This window comes from Cydia amplana, chromosome 22, assembly GCF_948474715.1.
Source record: "Cydia amplana chromosome 22, ilCydAmpl1.1, whole genome shotgun sequence".
Taxonomy (NCBI): Eukaryota; Metazoa; Arthropoda; class Insecta; order Lepidoptera; family Tortricidae; genus Cydia; species Cydia amplana.
The window spans coordinates 4,503,816-4,530,001 of record NC_086090.1 but is presented as its reverse complement, the minus strand read 5'-3'; the positions used below and the strand labels follow the sequence as shown (position 1 = coordinate 4,530,001).

General features: G+C 35.8%; 1 protein-coding gene across 2 annotated transcripts in view; it reads right to left on the bottom strand.

Annotated features, from left to right (window-relative positions):
* The window catches only part of LOC134658383 (protein pangolin, isoforms A/H/I/S), a 227,915-nt gene that overhangs the window by 78,964 nt on the left and 122,765 nt on the right, over positions 1-26,186 (bottom strand). For both annotated transcript variants that reach the window (XM_063514062.1, XM_063514061.1), the window contains exons 3-4: positions 22,277-22,340; positions 5,011-5,111 (exon numbers count right to left, since the gene is read on the bottom strand). In XM_063514062.1, coding sequence (XP_063370132.1) covers positions 5,011-5,111; positions 22,277-22,340 — 165 coding nt within the window. The remainder of the gene's footprint in view (positions 1-5,010; positions 5,112-22,276; positions 22,341-26,186) is intronic.

The following is a 26,186-nucleotide window of genomic DNA, read 5'->3' as shown; positions in this document are numbered from 1 at the left end:
AAGTGCAGATATCGATCTACGCGTTATATTTTATGATAATCAGCTGTTATCTTATCATACGCTTGTGGAAACTCTGTATGTGTTTAATTGCAACTTGAACACTTGTTGATATTGTTATTATTAGACATTTTATATACTTAATCATCATTAATGTTTACAGTACCTACTATAAAATTAACATTTAGTTTTAATATAAAAAAAACGTATGTTAGTAGGGTAGGTGCGTTAGTATTCGTCCAGCTCTAGTTTTCGTCCACTTGACGAAATTTCAATATAAACCTACATTGATGTACAAATTTAGACTTATTGCAATACTTAATATCGAAACAATATATCTATCTACATAAAAATTTTATTTCGCAAGTAGCAAATTAAATATCAAAAACATTATTCGCTAATATGTGAAGTGAACGAAAACTAGCGCAATTACTAGGGTCTAGGGTGTTTCTCAGTACAGGACTTTTAAAGTAGAGCGATATCAAAATGATTCGTAGATTCAATTAGAAAACAGAAGAAATTAATTAATTCGTTTAAATAATAAGGCTTCTTTGGTAATATATTGGTATGGTAATATATTGATATGGTAATATATGATATTCAGTTTTTTGACAGAAATAAAAAAGTAAAAAAAGTGACTTTAAAAAGGAACCAAGAGTATTTTCAAGGAATCTGAAAATCCCAAGCCCATCGAAGGCGATATTAAAAAAAAAACTTTCGTTTTCCGAATCCCAAGTCCGAACGGAGCGCAAGCGACCCCGAAATTACTGGCCGCATTCACCCAGACAAAAGCACACCCCGCCGGCAAAAAGAAAAGCGTTTCCATACCATCCCCTCCTTCATTTAAATTTCCCGCCCAGGCGGGGGCGGCTACGATAGGGGCGGCTTCCGCAGAACAAGGACGATGCTTAAAACTTCTATAGAAAAGAATGAGATAGTCTCAGTCCACCTGTTGCGAGTCAAGTTTCATATTTTCGTGGGGTTCTTTTTTTTTTCTTAGACCTGAAGGGCGCGAGCGTGCGCTGTATATCGACGTTCGATTTTTAAAGATTGACGGGAGAATTTAAAATTTAAATTGCATTCTCTCCGCATTCGATTTTTGAAATTGTAAGCGTATTTTTAGTTGCTTTATTGCAATTTATGTTTCATAATCGTTACTATGGGTTACCTGTATTGAATTTTGAATTTATTTTACATTGGTTTCACTAATTCACTTAAAATTCAATATGTATTAACCTTTTGGACGCCAATGACCGATATATACGCACCGCAGGTCCAACGCCAAAGACGTATTAATCGGTCATAGACCACAGAGCAACATAGACCTAGGTGCATATGCATAAAGTTCAATTTCAGTTTTGACACTTCGGTGACGTGGCGTCTGAGTGACAGCTTTTGTGCTTGACACGGCGTGGAAAAGGTTAACCTCCTTTTATAATATGAATTAAAAAAAACTTACATACAGATTTCAAAGCTCTTTCAGTTCAGTTTATTATAAAAAACCTGTCAATGTATTTTTGGGTTGTAACTGGTGACAGTAAAACAAGTACAGTCAGCGCCAAAAGCGTTGCATTTTTTTTAAAGACATCGAAGCAAAAAAAATTAAGACCGCTAGACGCACAGACGCGTACTTAACACGTCATAAACCATTCGGTAAAAGACAGGGGATGTACCGAAATAAAATTGTTTGTGTTACAATTTCCTGTCCGGGTTCGGTTCCGTGCCATGCCACGTGCCATACCGAGAAATATACCAATAAAAATAACTCCGACTATTAAAATTCAACTGTTTATCAATCAAGGATGTATGAAAGGGCGTAAGGGACAGAAAAGTATGGGACGTTACGACATTTTGACCGAGCAAAGTGTTTGTATAAAATAAACTTTTCGAAGTTTTAAAACGCACTTCGATCAGGATATTGATATTAAGATTAAATGTATTCTGCACTTTGGATTCATACATACGCTGTTACATTCATACATACATGATGAAAAATTAACTTTTAAAAGGACGTAACGGTCATAGGTACTTATATTATTTGGGAATGGGCAATTTTTTATACAAAATAAGTATTTCGTAGTTTTAGAACGAATAATGCACAGTGCAATGAATTCGTTCAATTGATTAGTGAATTTAGTGATAAATATTTGCGTGGTTTTATTAAATAATATGGGTAAGTATGTCTTCGGGATAAGTGTGGTTTACACATTGATTAATTATATTTATTGCGAGTTCATTTCATACATTACCTACTTGCGTTTAGTGGCAAATGTTCGAACTATGAACTCGCACTAAAAACTAATCTGGCCCGGCATGAAGAACACTAACCCCGTATCCACACTTATCCGTATTGACATCACCTCAATTTCGTCTTAGTTAAGGTGTATGTATAAAAAATGAGGCCTTGGTTAGCAAACATGTATTTTATAAATGTCGGCATTGTTCTAATCGCCAGTAAAATGGGTGTAAGTGTTCATTAAAGATAATGCACTTGTGATTAGATATGACGCCAATAGAATACGCTCTCCATACTTGCGGTAAGTACTGTACTGTGGGATGTAAAAGAGAAATAATTGGTGGTTTTGACAAACTCTAGGAAATTCTATTCGGTAAGAAATGTATGTAACTGGAAAAAAACCTGACACCCGTGAAAAAAAAACAGCAATCAGTGTTACCACATAAGACGTCAGAAAGCTACTCATAACCCCGTAATAATGTTAATGTAATGTAAACTTCATACTTCAAACTTCATATTTTTATATGGGGCTCCTTTTACAAAATATTTTTTAATATTAATTATAATTATTAAAGGTTGTCTGGAAGAGATCGCTCTTAAGCGATAAGACCGCCTGTTGTTACCTCTATGACCTATATCCAATTGTCTTTGTTTATGTTATTTTATTGTACATTTATTGTAAACTACGAGTATGTGAGATGTGCAATAAAGAGTATTGTATTGTAAAGTCTATTTTTTTATTCGGTAGACTAAAATGACATTTCATAGTATGAACACATGATCTTCATACTATGAAATGTCATTTTAGTCTACCGAATAAAAAAATAGACTTTATAGGTCCTAACATAGCAGTCAAATTATAAGTGATCCTCTCAGATAGCAACAACAAGTTTGTGAACAGCGGAGACGTAACCGACTTGCCACTTAGTTAATGAATGAAATTGGACCATCAGGAGATTCAGGGGTCCCGTTATGTCCATACAAAGGGGCTCGAGGTACAGTCAGCCCTGTCCTGTTACAGAACAGCGTATCTAGATAGGAAATATGTCGTAAGATACGACGTTTTGCCGTGTGTTGGCAGCGTGGCTTCAGTACAGTTGGCATCAAATATTTCGGGGGTTTAGTAGTGTGACGTGCCCAGTTCCGAGTAAAAGGGGATGTAAGGTAACTTACGTCATTGGATCTCGATGTACAGCGAGCTGCAGAAATGCATAGGTACCAACTTTATGAATGAATTCCACTGACACGCACGCACTTTTACAGCTCCCTATACGAGTATCGTTACTAAATGCGTGGCGCAAAAGGCTCTATAATGTCCTTTACCTCTGTCTATATAAAAACGACACAAGCGAAGTAGACAATTCATGATATTTCGTTATGCTAGTAAGACGGACCAACGGTTTATCAGTGTCAGCAAGCTAATTTATTTGTCCTTATTTTGAAAATGAAAATGTTTATTTTACAATACCACAATAATCACTACATAGTATAAAACAAAGTAGGTTCCCGCTGTCTGTCTGTCCCTATGCATGCTTAGATCTTTAAAACTACGCAACGGATTTTGATGCTGTTTTTTTAATAGATAGAGTGATTCAAGAGGAAGTTTTGTATTATTTGTTAACCCGTGCGAAGCCGGGGCGGGTCGCTAGTACACTTATAAATATCAAAAACTACCACCGGTTCTAACACTTCTAACCTAAACCACAGCCCGAAATTCAAATTCACACAATTTATTGCTTACACATGTGTTTACAATAGGTCTTATCTGTATCTTAGGAACATGCACCTGTAAAGCCATAGCAGCATTGGTACGTAAATAATACTTAATATAATATTAGCTAAACTTTTTACAAAGCAAATACTGTAAAACGGCAGCATAACACGAAAAATCATGTCAAGATCGCTAGATATCGATAAATTCGCGATCCGAATGTTTCAGATACCCGTGCGATTGCAATTTCACGCTGTAATCTCGTCGATATGGGCTTGATAAGATTGGCCAGGTTTATTTTAGGTTTGGTATTTGTGACGTTCCACGGCAAAAGGTACCTTATGACAGTCTGCATTTATGTCCCTTAGCACGACATTAGTATTCGGGCGTTGTTAATAACCGCGTAAGCGCCAACTGCCATAAGATACCTTACCGTACTCTGTGGAGCGTCACATTTTATTTTGTAACATTAAGCCTAAAAAAAGTGCGTGCCAAAAGGACGTTTTGGAAACTCAAAAATCCCACACAAAATGACATTTATCGCAAACGCGTACGTCACGTCACGTCACGCTATCGATACACTGGACTAGGGGTACTGAAATAAACATTATAATTTGATTTCGATAGTAATGCTGACTCCAGATATAGAAAAAGACAATATCAGCGTATCACCCAACCGTCACTAGTCGTTACTAAGATAAAATCACAGACCTTGAAACGTTTTTTGTCTCAACCTTTTTTAGAAGCGTCAATTTTAACGAGTCGTTTGTTATAGGTAAGCCTAACCATTAAAATTTCTCTATAATACCTATATCACATATTTTATTATGATTATGGTTGCCATCAGTCAAATTTATACAAATATATGTGACGTTATCTATGAAAAGGGACCTTATTGTCGATGACGGTTACGCCATTATTAACGATGCTCCTATATAAATACAATGCCGCGCGACGCTGTGCGGCGTAAGCGCCATCGACAATAGACCCTTTTCATATATCTTCTCGTTTTTATATTATTTGCGGTCTTTATTAATATTGATTTGTTATTACAGTTAGTACTCACCATTGAGACGGGCAGGGGATGCGCCCCGCCGTTGGGGTAGGGGTAAGGAGCCATGAGGTATCCCATGTTGAAGCCGGCCGCTGGGTGCGGGTCGAATTTACCTGGAAATAGACAATGTGCCATTAATAATTAATTAATTATGTTAAAACGATGGGGAACAAGAAAAATCATATTTGTTGAATATATATATAATTACAACTACAAGGCTTAAAAGATTATGTAGCAGTAATACATGTAAGAGCTAGACAAAAAAGAACTTATCTTTAAAATACTGGATAGGCCCTGACTAATCTAATATAGATTCCGAAGATAGCAACTAAAAAAAGCTATAGGTATAGCAGGCGAAAGAGTCAATGAGCTATTTTCAAAGCTTGACAAAGGAATTTATAGAAAATACTAGATTTTCAAAACGATTTATTTTGATCCAGTACCAGGAATTAACAAATAATTTCATGAAAGATATTAGAAATTGCTTGTCGAGGGAGCATAATTTTTTATTCGGTTATTCTAGCCTACCCTGTGTATTTATCTTTCAAAATGAAAATTTAAGACAAAAACTTGGTCCGAACAGACAAAAATTACACCTACATGTACTTTTATACTTCGATTTAAAATACTTAACCGTTTCCACGCCCCACCGAATTCCTAACGATGACTCGTCACGACTCCGACTCGATTGTAATCGATTTCGACTCGATTCTAATCGATTTTTGACCCGTAATCGGTTCAGTCACACGTTGTTATTGTAATGGGTTAATACTGGCTGGTTTTGGAGATATGGTTGTTCTGAGATTTCTAAAGTTTTGAAGATTTAGCGTCATTCATGGAAAGAATTAGAGGTCACCTTTCAGCTCAGTTTGACCATTTATACCTACGCTGTGAACAGCGTCATATTGTTTGTGAAGACAACAATATTTAGACGGTGGAAATTTCAAGTGTCGTAAGGGACATACGACATTTGAAAAGGGATATACGACAAAATGTCCCTTACGACACTTGAAATTTCCACCGTCGATTTCTATAGGGTGTGTCACATTGTGCGCTGCATGCAGCGTCATAAAAGACCAAGGTCAAAGAAACGAAACTATCAGAGGCTGCAGCGCGTCTAGCATATTACATTATACCTTAGAAATGCTAGAGTGTCTCTAGCTTTTTCCGAAGTAGTTTACTAATTTTTTAAATCCTGAGGTAAGCCGGTAACAATAGGGTGTTCATTTACATTCAAATTAATACGCAAATTATTAACTTAAAGAAATGTCTTAAGAAAAAGTGACCAAGGCCTCCAGTGCCCCAGGCACTGACATTTATTTATTTAAGTTTATAATTTATATAGTGGTGTTTCTATAAAAACAACATAAAATATTGTTTATGAAAATAATTTAATTTGCTCTAATACTTCTAACAGCGAATTATTCCTCTAAAAAGTGAAAAAAGTACACATAATTTTGACGCTGCTTTCCCTAATTACTTTTTTAATACGATAATGAATTTCAATGCACATGCCCTGCACACCGGCTAAATATAGCTTGTACAGTCGGCGCCGTACGTCGAGTTAAAAATACGTACAGTCAGTGGAATAAATCCCTTCGCGAGGGGAGAAATTATAGGACGAGGAGTCATTTGCTCGAGTAATTGCGCGCGCAGCGGCGCAGTGGACAGTGTCAAAACAGTAGTGGTGTCATGTCGATTACTTTACCTACTCGTACACGTGATACAAAAACTGTATCGACAAAAAAATCTGTATATTTTATTGAACGTGCTAATCAAATTTCAAGAGAGTCGGCTGAGAAATGCGTCCTGCAGAGGAGAACATTCGGACAGATCGAAATACGAAAGGATTTTTTGCTTAACTGAAACGGAGATCTTCGCTCGCTCTCGGCTAATATTGCACTGTGCGTAGGCCAATTTCACATTGGCTTAAAAAATATCGATTTAGCATGATTTTTGCATTATTAAGGTGGCTGCCATACGTGTCACATCACATCACTACATAGTATAAAACAAAGTCCCTTCCCGCTGTCTGTCCCTAATATGTAGATCTTTAAAACAACGCAATGGATTTTGATGCGGTTTTTTTTAATAGATAGAGTGATTCAAGAAGAAGGTTAATGTATAATTTGTTAACCCGTGCGAAGCCGGGGCGGGTCGCTAGTCCCCGATAAAGTAGACCTTTATTGCGGAATGCCCGACGTAGGTATATCCCTCTAGCTAATTTGTAAAACACCCTAGTACTGTTTGAAGCATGTCGACTGCGCTAGCCGCAAAGTGTGAGCGTTTTCGGTAACTCTCATTCCGCGGCTCCAGAGGACTAATGTCGGCTTTTTGTTTTACTTTTACTTGTGGAAGTTTGCATTTTACGCTGTATGTGTGTCAGGGGGTGCTAATCTCGAAATCTGTTTGACTTGAGGAACGAAAAAAGGTCTTTTATTTTTTTCTAAGGCTTTTATGAAAAACGTTCTTTATTTATTTATTTAAACTTTATTGCACATAATACAAATAAAATGTACAAATGGCGGACTTAATGCCTAAAGGCATTCTCTACCAGACCATAGGGCTAAACAGAGATGTAATGTTTTATGTTCATTTTATTACTTAGTTAGATTTTTTTAGAAAATGCAGCTATACATTATATGTCAATATCCCTAATATCTATCTATTGCCATCGCAAACAAACCCTAGTTACTGTAGGTCCGAGATACGCAGTTACCTGAATATAATTCGACTCGGAATTGAACCGGTAGCCCCGAATTCGAGCCGTGTAACATGCTCGGTAAATATTAGCTTAGGCCACCGCTGCAGTTCCGAGAACTAAGACTGGGCTATTCGAGTCTCGCATTCTGTGCGTACACTCAGCTGCAATAGTACAGTCGCCGTCAGATATATCGGAGCGGCCAAGGTGCTCACAAACATCTGGACACGCCTCGATTGTCAAGGCGTTAGAGTGGGGAGATATTGTGAACACCTTGGCCGCTCCGATATATTTGATGGCGACTGTACCGGAACAGAGGGCCTACTGCGAAGAACGGACATCTAAATTTCCTTCTCTCCTTCTCTCTCTTGCGTGTTCTGAGCGATAGAGAGAGATAACGACATTTAAATTTTCGATATTCACGTCAAAAAGTCAAAAGTACAGTCGGAAACTCAACGAGATATCATTATTCTTGTGTAGATTATCTAAATTTTTGAGTAATATTGCTGTTTTGCCTTTACCGCTTTGAAAAAAAAAATACGTGATATATTTTCTGACCCCATCGTGATATTTATCCCACCCAACGATCACATGATTTCTGGACGACCCCTAGCAACAAACAATTAAGTATTAGAATTGCATGCTACAATGGCTTGTTAGTCTTAAAATTGACAGACATTTATGAATATCGCCATATTTTAAATTTAAAAAGAACTTAAGTCCGTAACGTGTTTTTCATTCATTCCAGTTAAAAACTAAATTTAAGTATGCGATTTAATCATGCCGATGTCAATCAACTAAAACCATCCATCATCTAGTGGACGCTATGCGATAATTATTCATTTTTTATTAGATTTCTAGGAACTGTTTTTGGGATAATTGAGTAGGTATAAGGAAAACTATTTGCAAAGATGCGAACTACTATTATTATCCAACAATTAGTCAAATGGGGTCTTATCTATGAAAAGGGACCTTATAGGCTACATGACTAATTCTTTTTTATGGTATCAATCGATCGGGTTTAAGTTCGGAAATATAATGGGACCTTAAAGTAACACAAAAGTCAGAAATTGTAGTCAAAGGCCGACAGTCGCACTTCACTCGCGAAACGCCCTATACAAAACGGCCAGAGGCCGTGACGTCATCGCCCATCTTGTAGTATGGACAAAACAAGAAAATTGCGTTTTTGTCGGTGAAATATTGCGTTTATGTATATAGTTGCCATACAATATTTTTTTGGATGAAATGTAAGGAATCGAATGGTACCCTTACTTTTATCGTTTTTGGAAGTTAAAAAAAACTTAAATTTTGATACTTTCAGGTCCTGTAATTTTGTAATTTGTCAATATTTTATTTTAATATCCACATTATTGTGATAAATTGCTCGTTTGCTATCTATTTTACTAGATTTTGTTATAAAATTCAACATGTGTCATCATCCCTATTGTCGATGGCGCTTACGCCGCACAGCGTCGCGCGGCATTGTATTTATATCGGAGCATCGTTAATAATGGCGTAAGGGAACGTTCAAGTATTACGTAACGCAAATTTTGTACATTTTTGACCCCCCCCTCCCCCCATGTAACGCGCCGTAACGTTTTTCCCTCAAAAAATTCTCAAATGCCCCCAAAAGATAGAAGTAGGAGTTGTTTTCATATTCGTAATTCTTGAACTTTTTCTGCACATCTAGTTCAGGGTGATGACTACGTAAAATATACAAAATATTAAACCATATATATATCCTGGGCTTTATACAAATAGACGAAAACTACCTGATCGACCCAGGTGGTCTACTCAAATGCTCTCTTTCGCACCTCAGTAATACTAAGAGTAAATGAAACAGCACGACAGTTAACGTTGACTCATATTCGTCGAGTTTGCGGTCGAGGTGGAATTTATATAAAATTATCTCGGTAATGATCGTGATTTTAATACAAATTGGGTTTATACAGAAAATGTCGTAAATTAATGTGTTTGCGAAACCAATAGTGTTTTTCAAAGGCCGATGATTTTGTCTGCGACGAACAAAATTAAATTATAATAATGTTAATTTTTTTGCTTCATTTATTTTATACTAAGGTATTATGACTAGGATTATGACTTTTTAGGGTTTCGTAGTCAACTAGGAACCCTTCGCTATGTCTGTCTGTCTGCTCCTTTCAGTGATCGTTAGTATTAGAAAGCTGCAATTTGCAATGGGTATATATTATAAATATAATTATATTAATTATATCAGTCACTGGACTGTACATTATGGCCACCAATTAAACAAAAGATCATTAATTCTAACCATACATCATGTAACACCTAATCGCCATTTATTAATTATAAACATCAACAAAAGCTAAGTTTCAACAATTCAAAAACGACTTAAACACCAAATCTTATAAAGACACCTAGTCTATTTTCGAATGAAGAATTTCTTTTAAATCTAAAAAGAAAAGGGTCGTAAACGCCAAGCTTTTCAAAGAGACTTACGCCGTTTTCGAATGTAAAGTTTGTGTAAAACCTGATTCTTCATAACGATCTAAAACAAGTCGTTTAACGCCCGTCGTGAATGCATCTCCAGTTCCAATTAGAAACACGATATGGTGCTGGGACACGTTTGGGATGGAGCGGCGAGCGGGGCGGTGAGGTAGCGGAGCGATTAGCGGGAAATCACTACATAGTATAAAACAAAGTCGCTTCCCGCTGTCTGTCTGTCCCTATGTATGCTTAGATCATTAAAACTGCTCAACGGATTTTGATGCGGTTGTTTTTAATAGATAGAGTGATTCAAGAGGAAGGTTTATGTATAATTTTATAACCCGTGCGAAACCGGGGCGGGTCGCTACTTATTTATATGAACAAGTTCATATGAGTAATAAGTGTAATAAGCCTATGTATGTATACTTAGGCGATTCTGAATTAATATAAAGTTAATTTAGAAGTACATTTTTACACACCAGTTAAAGTACTGCACAGAAAAAGAAAGTTTAATTCGACTTTTGACTACTCAATTGGCATTGCGTAGTCAAAAGTCAAATGCGTACAGCGTATGCATTCATCATAAAGTTCACCATTTTATTTTTTCATGTTGACGTGATGGCCAAATGTGTTATTTTATTCGTTTATATTGATTAGGTTAATATAGATTTTGTACAATCAATTAGTTTTCTAATGTTTTAATTTCATTGCACTAAAATAACCCATCATTTGAATTATTTAAACTACACAGTAAAAAATACGATCAAAAGCAGTTATTGATATTTATTATTTAGGTACCCTCAGTAAATAGGTACGCTAAGTCTTACCGCTAACTTCTCCATAAAAACCACAGCTTTAGGGTTAAGCATGAGCCGACGAAACCATTAGCGCGCTGGAGCGAGAAGCAAGACAAATAAGCGCCAGATAATGAGCGCGTGCGAGCGAGACAGACTGATGAGGTTCGAGTTCCAATAATAATAGAATTGCTTATAATAAGGTAAAGGTAATGGTGTCAGGTGGTATGTGACAGGTCTACTTATATTTGGTGGGACACCTGTGACCACAATTAGGATTAGGACTAGGATAGACGTTAGTAGGAAAATGATTACACCTACTTATTTTAAATAAGGTCACAAAACGAGTAAGTGTGGCATACGGGTAGTGTGACTGGCCTAGGCATTGGGGCCCTTGGGGCCTGTTTACATATTGATTAATTATAATGTTTAATACGAGTTCATATATTTTCTACTTCCTAGTCTAGCTACTTGCATTTGGTGATACCTAATCACTGACACGTCCGTCCGTCCATGTGTCTGTCCGTATGTCCCAGCCAGTTTTCACAAAAACCTATAGGTAAGGTCTACATTATAATGATACTTCAGTAAGTCACCGATAATTTGACTTTCATTCCAGCAATTCAATTCGCTAAAAGTTAACTTTTTTCTGGAAAGCACCTCTGGAGGCTTAAGGGGCCCACTGATTAAGGCCGTGCATCGAAAAATAACAGGATCTTAGAAAGGTGGCAGTGGCTAGCCCCGGAAACAAACAGTAGTGATTTTCGGATATATGTTTCTTGACTATATGATAAGACATTTCGTAGTAGTCGAAACACGAATGCTTAAAATTTTCTCGATAGAAAATAAATCCAAACTTACGTGTTCATTTTTCGGTTTTAGCTTCGTGCAACTAGAAAACACATCCATATCCAGCACAATCCACCTTACAGCAAAGGTTTTCATCTCGTCTTAACTTTCAAAGAACTAAATATTAAATTATTATCCTTTACCGATGGATTTATTATCGATTTTTGATTTTATGAATTCAACAGCAAACGCCCATTTTACGCAGTTCGGTTTCTCTTTCTGTCATGCGTCAAAGTCATAAATGCATCCTTTATGCCAGTAATGTTAGATGGCCGTCGTGCCTCAAAGAGGTAAGACCTATGTCACTTCGCGCAGCGCTCCGAATTACGTAAAATTTTAATATCCAATAAACGTTGAGTCGTAACTCCATTGAGTAGTAACGGAATCGGAGGTAAACCTATGATGGTGCCTTCTTACAGGCCTATACGTTACGCATGTGTGCGTGTTTGCTTAGCTACGTCATGCTACGTCGAAATCTATACTCTTTGTCAGTTACAACGGGTTAGGAAATTTCGACAGATATTGAAATGTATCGGTAGCTGTTTGGTATTTAGCCATCAGAATCTAACCGTAACTTTTTGCTTTATTTTTGTTTGAAAATAAAATATCTATAAGAATATATTTTTTGCTTTTTTTCTATTGTAATGATAAAAATAAATCTAAATCATTAATCTTAATCATTTCATGCTCAAATAATTTAAAATAATTTAATAAATATTAAAAACTAATTGATATTATTCGTTTTAATTATTATATTATTAAGTTTGTTTGAATAAAATATTTTATTTCAATAATACGAAAAGTTATTATATTTAAGTACCACTAAAAAAGGACTCTACTTACAAAAACTCACTTGCACGGGCCGGGGTTCGAACCCGTGACCTCCGGTTTGAAAGTCGCACGCCACTACAATTTCACATAAGTAATTTACAATGACATGATACCGTGGAAAAAGTGAATATTACAATGTACTATGTTACTATCATTTTATAGTTTATTTTGGCTTGACAAGGAGGAATGAGAAAAACGTGCAGAGCGAGAGGATTAAATCTCTCTGTCCCTTTCTTAAAGTAGCCAATCCTAATTATGACATCTGTTTTGATATTAATTCTTTGAACATAATTTGTCGATGTTCTTTTTAGGGTTCCGTAGCCAAATGGCAAAAAACGGAACCCTTATAGATTCGTCATGTCTGTCTGTCTGTCTGTCCGTCTGTCTGTCCGTCCGTATGTCACAGCCACTTTTCTCCGAAACTATAAGAACTATACTGTTGAAACTTGGTAAGTAGATGTATTCTGTAAACCGCATTAAGATTTTCACACAAAAATAAAAAAAAAACAATAAATTTTTGGGGTTCCCCATACTTCGAACTGAAACTCAAAAATTTTTTTTTCATCAAACCCATACGTGTGGGGTATCTATGGATAGGTCTTCAAAAATGATATTGAGGTTTCTAATATCATTTTTTTCTAAACTGAATAGTTTGCGCGAGAGACACTTCCAAAGTGGTAAAATGTGTGTCCCCCCCCCTGTAACTTATAAAATAAGAGAATGATAAAACTAAAAAAAATATATGATGTACATTACCATGTAAACTTCCACCGAAAATTGGTTTGAACGAGATCTAGTAAGTAGTTTTTTTTTAATACGTCATAAATCGCCTAAATACGGAACCCTTCATGGGCGAGTCCGACTCGCACTTGGCCGCTTTTTTTTTATATCATCGAGAAAGATTTTTATTAAAAAAATGTGTTGAATTTATATGTTTTATTTATGTTTTTTTGGCATAAATTTCATTACTTTTGACAAATTTTGATTGTGATGACAAACGATTTGATGTGATGTGTGAAACGAACCATGTGATCAACGATTTATCTAATAAAACTTCATTTAGTCGAAAAAAATAGTTGTCTACTACCGGTTGGAAAAAAATTATGGGCCCTGGAGGGAAAGTGCCTTAAAACCTTAAGTTTGCTCATTTTACTTAAATGAAACATTATTGTTTTTTAAAGAAACAACTGCATTCAAAGATTTTTGAAGTGAAAACTTCTTTAGCGGCGCTAGGCACTTTATGAGGTGGGGAAAAAATGATAAACTCGAGACAGCGTAAGGCGATCATGTGACCGTAAGGTTTAGATGGCATTTAAATCAATAAAGAAAAACTCAATGACATTACATGAAAAAGGTTATAATCTTTTACGGGCTGAAATACGAGGATCTCACTGTATTATAACTTTATATCACTCAAATATAATTCAATAAAGCTACATCTTGATGAAATCGCTAATAAAAGTGAACTCTAGTACTGGTGAATAAAACTCAAAATATCATGACCAAATATATTTAGACGCGAGGTCTGCAAGGTAACTTTACAATTTCTATTCGAATTTTAAACAATTAACGTTATAAATTTGAATTTCGAATTTTAAACAAGCTCACTGACCAGCAATTTCGGAACCAAAAGTTTTCAATAGAAAGGAGGATGGGTCAATTATACATAGTGCTGCAGACATTTTGGACTAGTCATTGAGTTTTCACTTCTGTCGGCACTCCCGGAATGCAACACGTTGTTTTTTTTTAAATTCGCTTAGTCGCGCCCGGGAATCGAACCTACTTTTTCCACACTGTATAAAAGAACACAAATGCTTTTCTTCTGGTAACTTAAATGTTCTATCTATCTTGGTGATATGTCAATGCAATCAAATAATCTGAAAAAATAATAATAACCCAATTTATGAATTCCGTTCCTTCAGAAAAATGCGAAATGTACGTACAATTTTTAGGGATATCGTACTTTTCCCAGAGACAAATTTAGTTGGCTAAGACACATTTTCACTGATTTGGGGTCTGTACTAAAAATCTAACATAATATGATAAGGACTTAATCGTTTTAAGCTCAAGAGTGAGTTTTCCAAAAGCTTTTTCTAAAAATTATGTCTTTATTAACGTTAGGAGTGCACTGCAGCATGTCAAATGTATGCCAAAATGTCAAGGGAGAGAACAATAAATTAAGTTTAAATTCCACTTCCACTCATCAGCAAAGTGATATAAGTATATCAGCAGTTTAAAGTTATTTTAGATTACAAAATTAGCGCATCAAAAAAATCAAAGTGCATAGAAAAAAAGTCTCCTGAGTCATAATAAAATTGATGTCTCTTGGGTCACCAGAAAAGTCACCAGGGAGAACGATGACCCAAATCACATTTAAAAGAAAATGTAAATTTTGTGTACTACCTACGAACATTTTTCAAAAAACTATGTTTTTATAACATATTAGACCCAGGATAGATCTAATACCTCTTTTCGTACCCCGGATAAAATGGTCGGCGACTAAAAAAGTAACTGAAACGTTACGTTATTAGGTTCACGATGCCGCGTTGTACCCTTGCCTTCGTTGCGATATGTTTGGTAAGTCAGGAGACTTAAAAAATGAGCCATGATTTTGGGACATATTAACAAATATTTTTTGAATATATATTAATTTTAGCGGACTTTAATAATTTACCAGTTAAATTAGATGTAAATACCTTTTTAGTTAATCGTTAATATGATATATTAGTAGCAGTAAAACACTTTATTGTACAAAAAGACACATAAAACATGAAAAAACACACATCCTTCGTATATGGTAGAATATATTTTTCACACTTATAAGTAAAAACCAAAACCGATACGCGATTGGGATACGCTCTTTTTGTATGGGATAGAAAAAAATTCTCCTGGGTCACCAAGAAAAATCGACATATTAAAATAATTCAGTTCGTTTTTAAGTTCTAGTCAGATTGACTTTTTGGTTATTTGAGATAAATTACAATAACGCTTAGATTTGAAAAACATGATTTTCTATTTTGTTGCGATCGACCCGGGTAATAAAAATACGGCGAATTTGAACTTTTGTTTGTTGTCGTTGTAAAATGTATTAAAAAATAATGTAGGCACCCCTGACAATTGAAATTCAAAATTATCCAGAAAAAGCGGCCAAGTGCGAGTCGGACTCGCCCATGAAGGGTTCCGTATTTAGGGGATTTATGACGTATTAAAAAAAAACTACTTACTAGATCTTGTTCAAACCAATTTTCGGTGGAAGTTTGCATGGTAATGTACATCATATATTTTTTTTTAGTTTTATCATTCTCTTATTTTAGAAGTTACAGGGGGGGGACACACACATTTTACCACTTTGGAAGTGTCTCTTGAGTTTCAGTTGTTCTAAGTATGGGAAACCCCCAAAAAAAATTTTTTTTTTCTATTTTTGTGTGAAAATATAATGCGGTTCACAGAATACATTTACTTACCAAGTTTCAACAGTATAGTTCTTATAGTTTCGGAAAAAAGTGACTGTGACATACGGACGGACAGACGGACAGACAGACAGACAGACATGACGAATCTATACGGGGTCCGTTTTTTGCCATTTGGCTACGGAACCCTAAAAATGAGTGTTTCAAAAAGGCACCCTGTATTCCTTACATACCTAAATAATCTCTTATTCAATAAAACATATAATTACTAAACACTGTGATTTATTTCAAATAAATGCAAATCGATCGGATAAAAGATAGTAATACCTACCTATACAACAAATCAACAATGAATACGAGTACAGTCAGCTGCAATAATATGGTACACACCGAAGGCCGTTTTGCGGTAGATCATGTTAGATCTTATTTGTAGAGCCATAAGAGCGTGTCACATATTTTTGCGGCCGTCGAAGAGTAACATATTATTGCAGGTGACTGTACCTATGAAAAATTCGAGGGTTAAAAAGCATTTCAACCAAAGCATTTATAATAATAACGACCATGGACGCCTGCAACCCCAGGGTTATTGTAACCCCATAACAATAAGGTTGAAATTTGCATTTAGTGACCGCAAAGTCAGGTGAGCGTAATCAAGTAAATCTGTTTTCATCATATTTTATCAAAAATAATCTCTTTTCTGTTCTTGTGCTATTTTCTTATTATCAATACTCTTAACTTATATGCTATATACGCTGCTGCTTCTATGATGTTAACATCTTCCAAAACAACAATAAATATGCAGGTTTATGAATTAATTATTTTATTGTTTGCTATTATGAACAAGTAACAACGCCATCTGTTTCAATTTTTTCCGAATTTAAGTTTCTGGCCGACCGCAGCGACCACGTATAATAGTAGTTAACTTCTGTAACGTTAGATGGTGCTAAAAGGTCACACAAACTTCACGTGCGGCGCGAAGCGTTTCCATGTGTGCGTGTTAGCGGGGAGGGAAGAACTAGCGGGCGTGGTTTACGAAGCGCCAGACGCGGCTGCAGTAGGCCCTTAATAGTCCGCCGGACGATATCGGCCTGTCAGTTAGAACAAAAAGTTGACAGTTCCGAACAACTGACAGGCCGATATCGTCCGGCGGACTGGTAATCAGTGGGCCGCTTTAGAATTAGAACGCACTGCGATTAATTTCTTGCGGTTTCAGAACCACAAAGTGTTGAATAATTTTACGGTTTAGACTCACTTGTTTTAAGTCACTCGCGCGACATAAAGTGTAACGTACGGCATGCTTCGTAAGCGCATTGCACGCACTTGCAAGACTGAAACCGCAAGAAATTAATCGCAGTGCGTTCTAAGCCTTAGGTATTAATTTTTGTAGAACCCCAAGTGTGAACAGTTGCATTCTGATTTGGTCTCATCCGTTATCGGCTATCGACAATTGACGTCTTATGCTTGGCACCGTGTCAATTGTAAATGCTAGTGTTGATACCATAATGGAATTATTCATTTTCGAAATAATTCAGATACATTATTAAATTGTACAACGGGACTTAATCGCGTATATAAGTTTTAAGATTTACCTCCGACGTTTCGAGGAGGTCTGAATTTAATAATGTGTAAAAATCGTGAAAGTTTAAATCAGTGTAATTCAGATACAGTCAGAATAAAGTGTAGCATAAAGGGGTCCACAGATTACTAGTCCGCCGGACGATATCAGCCTGTTAAACGCACAAGGTGACAGTTCCGAACAACTGACAGGCTGATATCGTCCGGCGGACTGGTAATCTGTGGGCCCCTTAAGGGTAGGTACATAAGTGTGGTTAGCCGTCACATTGGGGGCTGTTTACACATTAATTAGTGTTTATTGCGAGTTCATTGACCGAAGCGTAGCGAAGGTCTACGTTTTGACTCGGGCATTTTGCTTTTGTATGTCCGGATGTTCTCCTCTACAGGTCACAATTCTCAACCGATTCTTGTGAAATTTTGTGACCAGATTCTATGAGTAAATAATTTTTTTTTTGTCGATCCCGTTTTTGGAAATTTTCAAAAATGGAGGAGTTGTGATACCTCGCGCTTAAACAAATAGTCGTATCGATATCATAAGAGTATTTTCTTTTTGAGACATATTTATATAGTAAATGGCAAAAAATGCAGAAAAATTGTATTGCTGGTTTAGGCGGTATTTAGATATTTAGTTTATACTCGAGAATGAGTAGCCGAATTTCGTCAGCTTAGCTAAGAACTATCATGGCGCATTTTGTAAACAATCGCTTTTTTTGTTTGCACGCAGAAAGTCTGGGTTCGATCCCCAGACATAACTTTTTGTATTATTTTTTTCACTTAAACTTCGTATTTCTTTTTAATAAATTAAAATCTTTGTATTGTTGATTGATCAAACCGCTGTGTGGCGCTGTCATCGTGCACGGTCCCAATATGCTATGCTCGCGAGGTCTACAGCTCACAGAGCCACTAGTATATTTTTCTACTCCAGCACTTAAATGTGTCAATTAAATGACTGACAGTGATATCTAAAGCAATGTCATTTGAATGCTTTGTCTATAGGCTCATAAGATGACTGCTAGCAGTCATCTTATGAGTATAATACAACTGCTTTATTTTTTTTAAAGATACAAGTTCCGATCATCTTGATTGAAAGAGGTATGTTTTCATTTACAATAATAACTCTTTTTTTTTTAAATAATAACTCAATTTTTTTTAAATAATAACTCAATTTTTTTTAAATAATAACTCAATTTTTTTTAAATAATAACTCTTTTTTTTAATAACAACTCTTTTTTTTTTTTTTTGCTGCAGCTGTCATAGAAAAAGTAATGTATGCAACAGCTCATAATTGGTTCTTAAAATTCAAGGGTCGAAGTTACAAAACGAGACGTAGTCGAGTTTTGTAAAAAAAGACCCGAGACCTTATTATATCACTGTTGCATAAACTACTATTGGTACTTGCGTAAACACTAATCAATGTGTAAGCAAACCACAATGTGCCAGCCACACTTAGCCGTATTGAGCTTAATAGTTAATACACAATACGATCATATCACAAGAACTCCACAATTTTTTACACAAAATAATATAATAATTTCCGAGCATAAATCACAACGTATATAGCGTTACTAATGCGACCGATAAAATTGGATTAATATGCGTATTATGTTCAACTGTCATATAAATATACATATTTATGTCCTTAACAGATCGATGGAGAGATAGCGGACATTTACGCAGTTGCGCTTGAAATATTACTTACACGGTTGTGTGGACGTAAATTATATATTATGAATTAGGCTGGTTATGAATATTATGATAGACACAATATTACTGAAGTTTTGACTTAGACTGGCGTACCTATTGAAATTTTGAGCTCGTTTGTAAATATTTCTTAGACATTTTTTTTTGTATTTTCTTATTGGTTATATCTTCTTTCTCGATATGACTTTTAGCCGCCTAACGCCTATAATTAAGCAAACGGTTAGATGATAATAAATATGTATCTATAGAAATCTAAAATGGTTCGACATACCTTAAAACTTTAATGTCCCCTATGTTACTCCTAAAGTTCGTAAAGAGATGCGACTGATGCGAGTGCCAAACTGCCTTTATAAGCTTTTATTCATCCAAATCCCAAGTTTTGTTTATCATCAACTACATAATTATGTCAAAAAGAAACAAATATTTTGCCTAGTGTTATTCCACACGATATAAGCGTGGCACAAAGTTTGTCTAACTTTATCGAAATAAGTATGTGCTATATTTTTATATGTATGAATATGCAATTGTTTACAGTTACAAATTGTTTATGTTACCAATCCAAAACAGTCTCAAACACTTAACGCGTCATTACCGAATGTCTAATTACGTGCAAGCATGGCGTCGCGGATTTAATTGTGGCCCATAACTCACACCTCGGACGGGCCTTAAACGGATACATACACCTTTTGCAGGGTTGCCAAAACTTGACTTTTGGCTGGGGGTCCCACAGGGTTCGGTCATAGGGCCGTATTTGTACATTTTGTACCATCACGCTCCGCGATTGTTAGGCCATTTAGCGTCCTAGCTAAATTGGTTGTTCCATACTTACGCTATGGAATGTCCAATTTAGCTAGAACCCTAAATGACGTAACAATCACGGTGCGTGACTGTACAGATACGTTATCAAAACGTTTAAATACTTAAAAGTAAATCGTTTAAGCTTAGACTTCGTCTATATCTACCTAATCAGAACCAAAATAATAAAGCTAGCCTATCTCACTCATTAAACAAATAATCGAAGCATTAACACCTCACATACCAACACAGCAGAGAGAATCCAAACGTCTCAGGTACTAACCCTACGCAGCACGTTTTTTCACCCGAGTCGTGGTGAGCTGATCAGATTAGCTCCCAAACCGGTTACTTCGAAATCCCGGGGAAAAAATAACAAAAAACAACACTAATAACAACAAATAACGAGCGCTAGTGATGGGAAGTGGATTCATCGAGTCGATAATTTCAGAGCTTTTTGGGGTTAGATATACGTTTAGGTGACAGTCCATTTCCAACCGCAGCTGCACTACTGTTCATTTTACTATGGAAATTGACAGTAACAGCGACGCGTTCCGTACCAGTAGTGCAGCTGCGGTCAAAAATGGAATGTTTCCCTTTGTTGTATTTGAGAAAGGTAAGGTTCCTTTAGGAAAATATTTGAATTCGAGCAGGAACATTCATATTAGGTGTTCCTGTTCATGTTCATGAACAGTAGAAAACTATGAAATTTACTTAGTTCTCAGAAGACGTCCAAATGACTGGAGGAAATTCCCTCCTTCTTCCATTTTTCTCTTCTAAATCAAAATGCTAAAATATCCTTAAAGATTTGAGTCCTTAAGATTCTAATTAGGTTTAGTTCACACTAGAACAAAACAACGCTTTGCTGTGAAAATTTCATAAGTACAGAAACTTAAATTGACTATATTTTTAGAAATAAATACCTATTAACGGCATTGTAATTTCGTATTTACTTGGCATAATGATTGCCATATAAAATCTGCTTTTACAGCCCTTTCCATCGTCAATTAAAGTTTATTAACACTTTCAGTGCCTAACGTCCCATTTCCAATACAAAATGAACCCACCTAGCGGGTTCTTGGCAGTGAATGTTAACGTTTAATGACCACATTAAGTATTGACTTACGAACGAAGCATAATTAATAGTTCAAATAGGTTATTTATTTATTGTTATTGTTTTATACAATAAATAAAAGAGAATTTACGACTTTGATACGTTTCAAAATACAGGTTTTTTTTAAGTCTAACATTATACATTTTTAAAGCTGAAGTATCAAAATATCATAAAGGATTTGCTACCTAACGTTTACAGATATATTACAACAGTAGTATTAAATAAACGGTAATAAATAACCTAACACATATTTTTAAATATGATTCTTATATTTTTTGAGATTTTTAAGTGGGTTAAGTAGGTGACATATGACATACATACCGGTATATTTTATTAAATCATCGATACAAAATATCGATATCGCATCCCTACAGAGGTGTAGCTGGGCATTACACGAAAATGTAAGAATAGTGACAGATGATTATAAGCCTCGGATAAAACATACATAATTCCCGGTAATGGCGGGGACGCGATAATTCCCACCTTCGGAATCAATTTCACATCACTACGGGTGATGAAAGGGTTAACTAGCTTTTGGTTTTAAGAGTATTGAAGAGACTAACATCGTTTATAATTTAGAGGTAATGTAGTTGTAAAATTGACTACTATCCTCCTAAGACCCTGCGTACAAATTTTTGTACATATTCCAAAAAATATTTTGAACTTTCATTGAGTAACTAAGGGTTCCAAATTCAGAAACAAAACAACTGCTTCTGGGTCTCAGGAGGCTATGTTAAATACCAAATATTAAATAAAACTTTTACACATGAACAAAATCAATTTCACGTCCTTACGGGGCAGCATTGTTATGAAAGATTTTTTAGACTATTGTGGAGAAGTGTCTTTTAAGAGTTAACATGCAGACACTCCTAATCAACCACCCAACTGACCCAACTAAAGTCTAGTTGTCAGTTAAGTTCTAGTTTTTATATATATATATATATATTGTGATCTCATATAATCCAGAAATATCATTTAAATAGACGAATATACATATTGGTAACATATTACAGTTCTAGTTGTAAAAAGAAAATTGTAAACTTACCAAAAACAGGACTAAGATCCGACTTCACCGATAATTTGCCCGAGTAAGGCTCTCCTGACTTTTCCTGAAACAAAAATGATAAAATCAATAAATATTAAATTACTAAATTGAAGATGTGCTTTATGTCTACAATATTATTTATATGTGAACACCGTTAATACTAATACATTTGATTTTATTAATATGTTTTCATGTTTAGTTATTCACCCATGCGAATCATGCGATTTACATACAAATAATGAAATTAACCATCAGTTTTAAAATGTCACAACTTTATTAGCATCAAGAATCCAGATCAACTCAAACTTATTCAGAATAAAATAGACAAAATATTTACAAAATGCCAGTTAACAATAAAAATAACTTAATACTTAAGTCCTTTTCGTACCGAGATGTTATAATAGGCGATAACAAATCAGGTTTCCGCTTACATTAATCCAAATGCCGAATTTCCTCTATTTGTGCCATTACTGAACCAATGGACCGTTTGAAATCTCGACACCTTAAGTGATATTGTCGGGGGGATATTCTGAGTCGACATGTCCCTCGACAATCGAAACGTGAGCAGTAAGTTGCAGAGATAACTGACCCTCTGCATAGAAACTTGTTTGCAAGGGGGTCAGGTCTCTATAGCTTACTGTACTTCGAAGCAATTTCATAGTTCAGAAGATTTTGTCCAATTATTAATGCAACTGCAACCGCAATCGCAGTTTGGCGAGGAATATAAATTGTTAAAAATTGTTGTGTACTTTGTGATAAATAAAAAAAAAAAAAAGCTAAATTAAATGAAAGCAGATCACAAATGCCAACCATATTGAAGCTTTTGAGATGCTTTGGACAAATATGTCACAAATCTCTGAAATACTTGATACTTGACTTGGTGAACTGAACCTAAACCGAGGTTTACCACATTACCAGAACAAAGGACCATACCCTGAACACCTAATGGTATATAGCAAAGTAGGTGACATGTAATATTAAGTGGTCGCTAATCTACCGGTTTCATTTATGAAGCAACCACATCGTTAGACAGCGTTGCTATATTACTTCTACCAAAAGTAGTAATGTATGTATGCTTCTACGGTAACTTTGATTTTTTCAAAATATGCAATACAAAAACCAATGATTACCTAAACCTAAATTAGCCTGAGGCATTGATCCCAGGACACTGTATGGCCTTTGATAACTCGGATAGACCAACTAGGGCTTCCAAATACCGGACTTCTCACAATACCGGTATTAATACCGAAACTGTCTTCGTCAATCGGGATCCCGGGATCCCGGTATTGGATATGAATCGCTTAAAAATATATAGTTTTATTAAAAAGTGGAATTAGAAAGGCTCACTGGAATACCAGATATGTCCTAAAAGCTATTACAACAATAAACAATCAATGCCGCCATCTGCAATAATTTTATTTCACACTCCAGGTTGGCAATAATTTTATCCAATTTGTTGACTTCACCTCACAAGTCACATTTGTAGTCCAACTTAACCAACCAGACAACATTTTTTCAAATTTCCGTCAAAATTGGTTTGCCATTATTACAGTTATCCTTGCTCTTTCGTTTTATTTTTTGATAAAATTATAAGAACTAATTATGTTAAATTTAATGTCACTATCATCATATTCATCACTCACATAACTTCAGGATTCATCCACCACCAACCACCAAATATTTATCTGACGCCTTAGCCAACGATCTTGTTTCAATAATAAAATGCGGGCTAGAGACCAGTTAGAGTTAGACCAAGTAAAGTCTGCAACGATTTTGATAGCATATGCAGTACGCAGTGCAAGTGTTATATGTACGTCATAATTTCATAGAAGTTTAATATAATACTTGCACTGCGCGTGCTATCAAAATCGTTGCAGACTTTTCTTGGTCTAACTCTAGATGCGTCTGACGTTTAGTAAGCTTTTTGATACAACCGAATATAATGGATTTAAAGGGTTTATACTGCGCATTTCCCTCATTTTTTAAAATACCGGGATCCCGGTATTGCCTTTAAAAATACCGGTATTGAAAAATGCGTTTAAAAGGACGGGATCCCGGGATCCCGGTATTGGAAGCCCTAAGACCAACATTGTTACAAGAGCAGCAATTACTTACACCAGCCTAGTGACATATATTTTTTAAGATTTTTATTGAAAAATGTTGTGAATTGTGGTAGTGGCTAAGCATCTGAACGAGATGTTTTTATTATTTTTATTTTCCATCGTCTTCCGGATACATTTATTTATTTATTTGGAAAGCAAACATAAATAAGTGAGCAGGAGATAAGTTTACAAGGACATTCACTTATTTCCTTAACAGCTCTTACTAAAACATGTATAACAGAAATATAATACACTTAACTACTCTTAAGGTACCAAATAGAATTATTAATTTACTAACACTAGATGGGTCATCAAACATTACACAGATTTTTATCATGTAATGTCGATGGCTATCAGAACTGAGAATAGTGCCCCAGACAGACATAAGGAGGCTCGTAATTGGATGAGTCCGAATCAGTTAGCCCCACTTGCACGTGTTTACCCCAAACAGGGGCACATCCCTATTCCTACCAGCTCACTCCAAAACCTCGTAAGCGCCCTTGACTTGCTCTATACATCCGTCGTTTTGAACTACGCAGATACTTTCACCTATTTTTCGAAAAGTCGTAAGATGTGTAGTTTTATATGGGAGATAGGTCGTTTCGTAAGTACTTTTACCTATTTTTGGAAAAGTCGTAAGTAGTTAGAGTTTGTATGGGAGATAAGATGTTTTGTAATTGAGAAGTGGTGGCGTATCAGGTTTTTTACATCGGTCATTATTGGATGGTTGATTGGGTTTCCATAGGTACTTGTGTTTGAGATTCCTGGACATCGTGTTTCATTTGTTTTTAGGTTTGTTTTGGGGGAGATAGAGGTATTAGTCGTTGATATTATTATCTCTTCATTGAAGGTGGGTTTGGTATGAAAGCATAACTTTAAGTACCTAACTTGTAACTAACATAATACGGGACTTGTCCTGAAATAAATCATATTCATTCATTCATTCATAAAAAAAAATCTGTCAAAGTTTATGGAAAAAGTGTGGCTAGTCTTCACATTGGTTAATGTTTATTGCGAGTTACATTTGTCCCTAAACGCAAGTATAGCAAATGTATGGACTCGCAACAAACACTAATCAATGTGTCAACAGGCCCTAATGTGAAGGCCAGCCTTATGGCTCCTCTACACGATGGGCCAACGCCGGCCACTCCAAGGGACGCAGCCATGCGGTAGAATGAGATAGCAATATCACTTGCTCCCTCTAACGCATAAATGCGTCCCTTGGAGTGGCCGCGGCGTTGGCCCATCGTGTAGAGGAGCCATTACTGGTATGACCCACGTACCCTAATTGACCTTATACACCAAATCATCAACTGATCCTACAACATTGTCTAAAAATATATATTATATACCACTGGATAGATGCAGGCTGATAATGGTGGATACTATTACAAACGGTTCTCAGTAGCATAGGTACATCAAATACCTGAAATCCCACATTACAACCCAGAGCAACATTCAGAATGTTCTTGATTTGATATTTATTCAGCATTACTCATTACATCTCGCTCGCACCAATACCTATACCCGAGAAGCACTGAGGCTAATGAAATAAGGTTCAAATTTTAAAAATTCGAACACCACTCGATCGGTGTATGATAACGGATTACCACAGATTACATATGATTACAGATTGTACGTAGAGAAAGTAGGCAGTATTGAAAAAAGCGTAAAAAGGTGTCTAGACACGGCGTGATTCCCACAAGTAAGTGTGCAACCGACCATGCGCGCAGTAGGGTTGGCGCTGACGAAATAAAATAATCGAGGTAAAAAAAGTGAAACAAAATAATGAAAAACTCATCTCATTG